Source organism: Otolemur garnettii, unplaced genomic scaffold (assembly GCF_000181295.1).
Source record: "Otolemur garnettii isolate 467f Iridium unplaced genomic scaffold, OtoGar3 scaffold00068, whole genome shotgun sequence".
In the NCBI taxonomy this organism is placed as follows: Eukaryota; Metazoa; Chordata; class Mammalia; order Primates; family Galagidae; genus Otolemur; species Otolemur garnettii.
Genome location: NW_003852463.1, coordinates 3,050,220 through 3,059,825, shown reverse-complemented (window position 1 = coordinate 3,059,825; position 9,606 = coordinate 3,050,220). Strand labels below are relative to the sequence as shown.

The window sequence follows — 9,606 nt, the reverse complement described above, 5'->3', positions numbered from 1 at the left end:
CTAGCTACGTGGGAGTCTGAGGCAAGAGGATTGCTTGAGCCCAAGAGTTTGAGGTTGCTCTGAGCTAAAGACGCCATGGCACTCTACCAAGAGTGACCAAGTGAGATTCTGTCTCAAAAAAACGTTTTTTTTCTTACAGTTCCCACTGCTCTACTGGTACCTCAGGAGAGCCTTGATACCAGGAGGTGTGTAGTAATTCCTATAACCTGGAAGACAGGGAACACTACTTATGCCTCCTGCCAGAGGAGGAGCAAAACAGTGCATGATTAAGCTGGGTAAGCTCTGTCACTTACTTCACCTCTGTGCCCCACTCTCCTCATCTATCAGATGAGGAGGAACCCCCAAGCAGTGCCTGGAGCACTGCAGGCACTCTAAGTGTTATTATTATGGTTATTTACCAGTGTGACTATCAAGGCAACCTGTAGTTGCCAGTAGGCAAGAGGAACCAGAAGGTAGGTGTTCAGCGCAGGGATCCCCCCACACCCCTCCTGTGCTCCAGTGTCTGGTTGTGAAAGGTTAACAGGCAATCGCTGTATCTGATACAAAAAGGACCCCTTAGGGCCCAGAGCCTTTGGAAATGGAGGTCAGCATTGCCTAACAGAAAGACCTCAGCCAGTTAAGACTGAGCTGAAGGTGAAGAGTTTGAGGCATGGGCACACACCATCTGGCTCCATCAACTAGCTCCTGACCAGTCACATAGGACTTCAGCTCTGAGTCTTCCTCTTCAGCCCCAGGTTCACCCTCATCCAGGACCCTGCATCCATGAGGATGGTCCATGTGCTGGGCCTGCTAATTCCCACCACTCCTCCTCCACCCGCATCCCCTGCAATACCCAGGTCCCTGAGCGCAGGTTGGCAGGTTGGATTCGGGTGCAGCCTCCTGCGTCCCGAGCAAGGCGTTGGTGTTTCATAGCCAGTCCTGCTGCCTCTCACTCATCCACACCTCATCTCCATCACTCCCACCTGGCACCACATTCATTTTCTGAGTGCCCCAAATTTGTCATGCTCCCTGTGTATGTGGGGCCCTTGCCCTGGAACTCTCCACCCTGCCTTCCCTTGGATCTCTCCGGTCTGTCCTATGAGTCAGTCCTGTGTGAATTGTCTCTGGTCCCACAATATCCTAGGGTCACCTTCATAATAATTCTGTTTGTACCATAGAGTGTTCTCAGCTTTCAAGAAGTCAGTGGAGGACACACTGGCCCCTGAGCCCCCCAGTTTCTGCAAAGTGCCCAGTACTTCACAGTCCCCTGATGGAAACAATGGGTCTTGCCTTGTCCGTTGCCCTCGGGTAGCCAGGGCCTATGCAGGCTACCCACAGAAGTGCTCTACACAAACTCCCGGACAAAAAAACAGTGAGGATTGAGCAAGGCTTCCTTTGTTAAAAGACAGCAAACTGTTAAATTTCAAAAATAACTTAAGACGGAATTTCTTTTTTATTCTCAAGCAAAAAGCCAGACATTGCCAAATCTATTTAGAAGGTTCACCAAGAGGCTGCTAATCTCCACCCTGGTGGTCCCGCAACCAACATGAGACTTCATTTGGGGCATGCAAACTGGGGCCTCTGATTCTGGAGGTTGCTGGCCAAGGTCAGGGCTCTCCTGAGAGGGGGAGAGGGCTCTCTAGGGTCCACAGAGGAGGCTGGCCTCACTCAGCTGTCCCTCAGTCCCTGGGACCTGCTCTCGGCCTGTCAGTCCCCATCCACACTGCCTGCTTGTAGGGACTCGTTTTAATTAATGCCAGAGCTGGGCCAACCACTGGGGCCGTGACACTTGTTTGCAGGTCATCTCCTCCTAACAGGCTCACCCTGGGAGGGGATTTGTCACTAATTGAAGTAGAGATCAGTTAATGAGGCTGCGGGACCTGGGGTTCTAGAGAACAAGGGAAAGGAAAATAAAATAAAGCCCCTTTCTCCGGAGGTTTTGTGATTTACACACACAAAAGAAAAGCAAGCAAGCTGCAGATTTTCCAAGTCAGAAACTCTGCTCCATCTGCCGGAGTTAGACCCTCACTGTGTGAAGACGTCAGGCGGAGGGACGCCGCCACCACTAAGACTTGTGGATGGGCGAGGAGAGGGGCCTCCTAAGGCCAGCAATCAATCAGCAGCCTAATTAATAAGGATTTATGGAGCAGAGCTCTGTGCTCCCCTCAGTGGGGGAGAGGACACAGTGCCGGACCCTGTCTAACTTCTAATCCGACTGGGCTGGGGCTTAGACTGCAAACATGAGAGGACGGGACATGGTGCGAGTGTGAGTGGGAAGAACAGAAGTTTCCAGGACCTAGGGTGGGGGGAGCAGCATGGGCTGGAGTGATCAGTAAAGGGGTCCTGGGTAGGGGCACCCCCCTACCTCCCTGGAGCTAGGCAGGGCAGAGAGAGAAGTGAGGAGGGAGTTCTCAGCACAGGCACATTCCAGTGTAAAGCCCCAACCCTGCTGGGTAAGACCCCAGCTCTCGGAGCCTGAGAGGGCCCCAAGTCCCCCAGTAACTCCAGTGGGCCTGTCTTCAGAACCCCTTCCCCATAAGTCTGAGCTAGGCCTGCCCTGGGAAGTGGTTGGGGTGGGATGGCTGATGGGCCCTCAGGTGGGGCAGTGAGGACTAGGGACACAGAACCCTCAGCTCTTGGCAGAAGCTTACCTCCTGTTCCAGGAGCCCCAGGCATGCAGGGGAAGGAAGTCCCACTAGGACAATGATCCCCTTCTCCCAAGCCCTTTCCATCTGGGGCCACTCAATAGCCTTTCCTACATGGCTAGTTCCTCTCTCCCTTCCCCTTAAGTCTGAGAGCAGGAAGTGGATTTTCAAAGCTTCTAAGCCAAGCAGGTCATCAGCTTCTACATCAAGGAGGAAGTGAGTAAGCCCTTTCCCTGCCCAGGAGAGCCCTTGGCATTAGCCCCAGCAAGTCCCCAGAATCAGGGACCCCCAATCTGAACGACTCCAAATGAAGTCTCATGCTGGCTGCAGGACCACCAGGGTGGGTGAGCAGGCGCTTGGCAAGCCATTAAAGTAGATTTGCAATGTCTGGCTTCTTACTCATGTTAAGCCGTAAGGATTTAGGGAAGGAAAGAGATCTCGGGCATGAGATGGATGTCCCACCTAACAGTTATTTGGAGATAATTTTGTCTATGTGGGAGTAAAATAAATGAGGCCATTTCAGGACAACCCCAAATCCCTACTTTAGAAGAATAGGAAAATAAATTATGATGTATGGCACATCATCACTATCACACTATGTCACATAGTTGTGAACAATTATCACACAGTATTCATTTAATGACACTGGAAAGATGAGGAGAGTAGGTTTTACCAAAAGATTATTATATGTGAATTCTTTTTTATTTTATTTTTATTTTTTGAATTCTTTTTTTTTTTTTTTGGCCAGGGCTGGGTTTGAACCCACCACCTCTGGCATATGGGGCCGGCACCTTACTCCTTTGAGCCACAGGTGCCGCCCTGAATTCTTTTTTTTTAATAAACAGGGTCTTGCTATGTTGCCCAGGCTGGAGTACAGTATCTCTTCACAGGCACAATCACAGCTCACTGAAGTCTTAAACTCCTAGGTTCAAGCAATCCTCCTGCCTCCTCAGTAATTCAGACTATAGATGCAGGCTACCATGCTCAGCTAGGTGAATGTTTTTTAATTTGCATTTTTGAATTATTTTTTTCTTACCAATTGCATGTATTTATTATGTAATGAAATGACAAATTTGTGAAGGGACCCTTTGCCCTTTGGAGTCAGCTGTAGGCCTTCCCAGTGAGCATCTAAAGAGTGCCAGTCTTAGGTAGGAGGTGGGCTCAAGAGGAGGACAAGGTCCTGGCAGCTTGAGCATCCAATCTAGCTCTGCCCAGGCCCCTCACTATGTCACCTGCCCTCATTTGCCCACCATCCATCCTACACTCATATAGCCAGTCTACAAATCCCCCTGCTGAGTAGCTGCTCTTATCCCAAAGTCCTGTGGAGACTGAAAAGGAGCCTAATGGAACTGTCTTGAGGAGCTTACAGGTCTTCTAGAAGGACTGGACATGTGACTGAATGACCAAGGTCACAGAGAGGGAATAACAGTGCCCCAGGGGCTCCACAAAGGGGAGCTACCATGTAGGCCAACCCTGCAGGAAGATTTCTGTGTTCCTCCCACAGCTGCATTCCTGAGCATGAGAAGAGTGCTGGGTAACCATGACCCCTCTTAGGACAGAGGTGCTGCCCATGGCATCCATAGGCACCAGCTCACCACCTACCTGCCCTCCAAAGCATGAAGTACCAATTTGTCTATCAAACTCTCTTCTCTGCCTGGAAAGCCTGCCCTTACAGCCCACCCACAGAAGCCCATCTACCACACCATTGCTGGCCCTGACCCTCAGACCAGGGTCCACTTGTACTGCTAAATGTGGCAGCCACCTGCAGCAGAACCAGGAGGAAGAAGGTGGGGAGGAAGTACTCACAGCAATGGAGACAGCACTGATGACAGCTCCCAGGTAGCCCTGAATAAACTTGGATGCAGGTGAAGGCTGGAAGACACAGGCAGAATTTCAGACCTGCTGGATGGCCCAAACTCCCACACTCTACCCTTGCCCCAGCCAGCCAGAAGCCTCCCTACCCACCCGCCTGGAGGGTCAGGTAGGAAAGACACCCCTCAGGAAGCCAGAGGGATCTGGGCCTCTCTCAGCTCAGGTCCAAACGCAGAAATACACTACCTGTCTGCCCTGTTCTAGAAAGGTCATCAGCAGACAGTGATGGCTGGAGATAGAAGACAGCAAGGCCCATAAGGGACCACTTATGGCCAAGGCTGGCAGTCTCTGGCTTAGCAAGGCTAAGCGCTGTAAGCAGGCTATTTGGCACACACAGCTCTTTGCAGGGGGAAATGCCCATGCTGAGGCTGGCTCTGTCTGGCTGGCTCCTGCAGGCCTTGCCACCCATGCAGCAACAAGGTCTCTATGTCAAAGATGATAGACAGTTCTATAGAAAAATCCAGCCCAACCTCCAACCCAGAAAATGAAGGAAAAGCTAAGAAACTAGTCTACTACCATTGCAGGTTCAGAGATGCTCAGTTAAGGTAAACAGCGGCCATCTAAGCAGAGCTGTGCATATGCAAAGCTCATGAGAGACATGGTTGGAGGTTTAGATGGGGGATCTTCGGAGTATCAGGCCCCTCAAGTTCCTACTGCCCAGACCACCACCTAAATCCCTTCTCTCTCCCCCAAGGACAAAAAATGCCACAGCCCCCCGACCCAGTACTCTAAACTGACAGGCCCCCAAAGGGAATCATGAAGTCGCTTCCCCTCCTTTTGCTTTTAGACTGAAGTAAGGGAGAATCAGACAGAGGCACAGGTGGCCTTGCCAGAGAAGCAAGGGCCCAGCAACCCCTCTTGCACAACAGAAGGGTGACTGGGCCTCCACCATGACCTGTCCCAGACATGCAGGGAACTCAGGGAAGGAGGAACCAGGCCTTTGGGACCCTTAGCCCTTAGAAGCCCTTCAGCCTTGTGGCCAGCAGTTAGGAGCCAAGACTCTTAAGGCAGCTTCCAGCAAGTTTGGAGAAAACTTTAGGGGAACTGGCCCCCAAGTGGCTGACACTGTTTTGACCCTAGATCAGGCTGTGAGAGAGGCTCAAGAATTCTGAAGCCAGAGGAAGGCATCCCTTACACTGCCCCTCACACCCCCCACCTAATGGATCTGCTTCATTTTAGGTAAACAGCCCCTGCTGAGCTCAGCCAGAGTCCAGTCTGCTCCCCTCACCTGCCTGAGGGGCTGGCAGTTTAAATACAGCAATACAGCACCCAGAGGAGAGTAATGCTTGACTGAGAAGAGGCAGCCACCAACAGGGCAGTGACGCTCACCTTGGTAGCATTGCGGTTTGCATAGTTGACACAGGCGTTGTGGCTCTGGTTCAGCCACTGAAAGGCAACAAAGAAGTCGGAAAAGGAATGGTCACCTCCCTGGAAGCAAGGCCTTGGTCACCACCCTCCACGCACACACACACACAAAGACATGGCACACTGTCTCTAGCTCACAGATGGGTCTGTACGTCCCACTAGTAAGCATGACCACCTGTCTTGGTTTGTCTGGGACTGTGTTGGTGTTGGCACTGAAAGTCCCAAGTCTTGGGAAACCTCTTAGTTCCTGGCAAACCAGGATGTAGTCCTGCACACCCCAGCCTCAGAGGCTGTCACACGGCATTGACTGCCCCACTGGGCCCACTGCCTTTGCCACATCATCCTTATTATGTCAACTGCTGGACAGAAGGTGGCCAGCAAGGCCCCTGGAATGACTCACAGCCCTGCACTTCTTTCAAGAATCTCCCAGCCCAACATCCTGCACCACCTCTAGTTCCAGACACACGCGCTATCAGAAGTTGTGTTCAGGGAAGACTCCCTGGCATTTTCCCCTAGAAGTTGGCAGGTTTTTCCTCCTGCCCCTCTTTGCCTATATAGACACACATGGGACATCTTCAACTATTTTCATGGAGCTGTGACCTGGACTGTCTCCAAGAGCAAAGGGGAGGGTCTGTGGTGTGCTTCACTACCTTGGGGCAAGGGGTAGATCTCCTTTCCTCTGCAGATCTGGGTGGGACTGACATCATATGAGGGTGTGGACCTCGAGGTTCCTAGCCATGGGACAAGTAGCCAAGTGGCAGTGTGGGTGGCCACTAACAAGCTGTCATAACCCAGGTGAGGACACTCAGCTCCCATCACCTCTGTAAAAAGGTTAAAGTAACACACAATGGCCTGAGATGTCCTGGCTGCTTGGTGCAGCCAAAGTTTTGGTTTTTCTCTAGTGGCTTCGAGGCTGGGGGAGGTGTAAGGGGACTGACTCTACCCTGGGCCCTGGGCCCAGGGCAGGGCAGGGCAAGGCACCAGGGCAGGGAGTTCATTTTTTCTTTTTTTGAGACAGAGTCTCACTATGTCGCCTTTGGTAGAGTGCTATGCATCACAGCTCACAGCAATCTCAAACTCTGGGGCTTAAGCGATCCTCTTGCTTCAGCCTCCCAAGTAGCTGGGACTACAGGTGCCTGCCACAACACCTGGCTATTTTTTTGTTGTAGTTGTCATTGTTGTTTAGCAGACCCGGGCCGGGTTTGAAGCCACCAGCCCCGGTGTTATGTGGCTGGCACCCCACCCACTGAGCTATAGTGCTGAGCCAGGGCAGGGAGTTCTTAACCAGCACCTGTGTGTCCCTGGGAGACTGTTACCTGCCAGAAGACTGTGGATGCCAGTGTCTGGTTGGGCAGGAGAAGACCGACTACCTATGAGTGAGAGAGAAAAAAGGCTGAAAAGAGTAAAAGAAACATCCTACATCCTTGCAAAGAAAAAGTACACTGCCACAAACAAGAGCAAGCTGGATATGCGCAAACTGCTGTGGTATGACGTGCACAAACAGACTGAGGCGTGCGCCGGAGAAAGATCAAGTTACAGAATTATATTGCAGTATAATCCCAGTTATGTAAAGAAAAAAATTCATCTTCTCTATAACTACATATACACACATATCTCTACGCATGAAAACACCTGCGGCACAGCACATCCTGCTAACCTTGCTGTCTGAGGTATGGGTACAGGTGCATTCTTTTAAAATAGTTCTATATTCTTTCTAACACACATTATTTCTATAGCAGGGGAGGCAATAAAAACAAACAAGCAAACAAAAGGAATACCTTCACTTCCTCTCAGGCAATCCAACTCCTGGCCCCTACCACCCATAGGATTTTTGTGAGAATTACATAAAAAGGCCTTTATGTGCTTTATATATATAACTTGGGGGAATATGTATCTGTTATCTTTGAATTTCCATGAAGCAGAAACCTATACCATGTTTAAGTTACTGAATGAAGCATAGATGTCTAATAAATATTTGCTGAGTGAGTGAAAGGATGAATATATAAACACATGCAACTCTTCCCGAAACCCAAATATTACCTAAGACTTAGTCTCACTGGTTTTTTGTTTAAGTCAAGATTAGCCATCTGATTTTGACACTGGCCAAGCCTCGGACCTCAGGGATCCATATATGGCTCTCATTTACCTCTGGCGTGTGGGTGTGCAAAATAACATCTACCGAATACCGCTGCATATGGGAAAAATGTGCACAACCATCCACATATTGACTTATTTATTATTCTTGTAGATAAAATGGCTCTTTGGCAAGAATTTCTGTAAGGAACAAGTATAAACATTCAATACTATGCAGTAAATCAAATTCTAGACATCCCCAGCAGCATTAGTAAATCATGTTTTAAACATTAAAATGTTTTAAAACAGTGAACACGCACACACATTTATATTTATTGGCCCATATCAGCTTGAATAAAATTATACAATCTACAGTGATTTCATAGCTTCGGTGAGGAATTATCTTATAAGATTTGTCATCCAGAATGAGATCCCAATTTGATTTTTCTTTGCAGGGGCAGCTTAGGGAACTGGAATGAGACCCAGGAGACCTTGGGTCTCAGCCTCTGCCCTGTCCCTGCGTGGTCTCTAATAGAAGATGACCCCCTTTGGGGCTCTAACTTTCTCACCTATAAAGGGAAAGGGTTGACCTATGAGGTCCTATCTCAATTTAAAATTCTATTCTTAGGTTCTAGGTAGTAGGGATGAATTCAAAAGCGATAGCCCCATTGTCTACAATGGAGCCCACATGCTAAGAAGCATCCCAGAGGACACAGGACCTCCTCCTAGGCAGGGCCTCCACTAAGGAGCCAGACAATAGAGGAAGTGGGTATGGGGCTGGGTGGGAAGGGGCTGTGCGTGTATGTGACTGCCTCCCACAGCCTGAGAAAATCAAAGCTGTTCGCTGTTCGGGGCTTAGTTTATCATCCCCCCAATCTGTAGTTTACTTAACATGGGGTCTTATGAACTACACGATCTTTTCCCTTGAATCCCCACCATACCTCCAAACTGTGCTCGGGCCACTGGCACGTCATAAGATACTGCCCCAGAGGACTCACTGTACATGCCACACAACTGTGGTCCAGCATGCTACAAATTACATTATAGGATCCCTTTAATCCTCTTGAGGGAAATATTTTCTGGTCTCAGGGTCAGAAGTTGTACTTCTGGGCAAGTGGTTTGCATATTCCTTGCAGATTCTGGCCATTTGACTATGTTTCTTTGCACTGACAGTCAAGAAGCTCAGGCCAGCTCTCCCTGGCCACATCTGCCAAGTGTACAGACCCACAGTACAGGTATTTCATGCCCAAACCTCACTCCTGGCTTCATCTTATTTCTCCTTCTCTAACCGTCCTTTGTCTCATTTTCGTCCTTTGTTTTATCTTCAGTGCCATGCATGTTTTAAAGTGATTTTAAATCTTTTCCAGAACAAGCCAGAGCCTTAAACTAAGCTAGTACTCTGGCTATGTACACACATGTCATGCATGGCTCTATGATCAGTAAACTTGTCATTGTTGAACAACGCCCACCTCCTGTCCCAACCTTCTGCCCTAACACAGGCCCAGTATCCATTCCAGCACCTCTGACTTTAAGCACCAGTGTCCTCATGCTTTCTTAAAGAGATTGATTGATTTTGCCAAGCATTGCTCCACATGTCACTTACAATAATCCTCAATAACTCTAGGGACCAGACAAAATAGAGATTACTTTCCATATTTTGCAAATAGGGAAG

The 9,606-nt window shown here is 49.4% G+C and overlaps 1 protein-coding gene across 4 annotated transcripts in view; it reads right to left on the bottom strand.

Moving 5' to 3' along the window:
• Positions 1-9,606, bottom strand: part of SFXN5 (sideroflexin 5) — a 118,705-nt gene that overhangs the window by 52,806 nt on the left and 56,293 nt on the right. For all 4 annotated transcript variants that reach the window (XR_001161446.2, XM_003793413.3, XM_012807412.2 and 1 more), the window contains exons 7-9: positions 7,178-7,231; positions 5,826-5,882; positions 4,431-4,496 (exon numbers count right to left, since the gene is read on the bottom strand). Coding sequence is in view for 3 of the 4 variants with exons in the window: in XM_003793413.3 (XP_003793461.1) it covers positions 4,431-4,496; positions 5,826-5,882; positions 7,178-7,231 (177 nt within the window). In the remaining variant the exon portion in view is untranslated. The remainder of the gene's footprint in view (positions 1-4,430; positions 4,497-5,825; positions 5,883-7,177; positions 7,232-9,606) is intronic.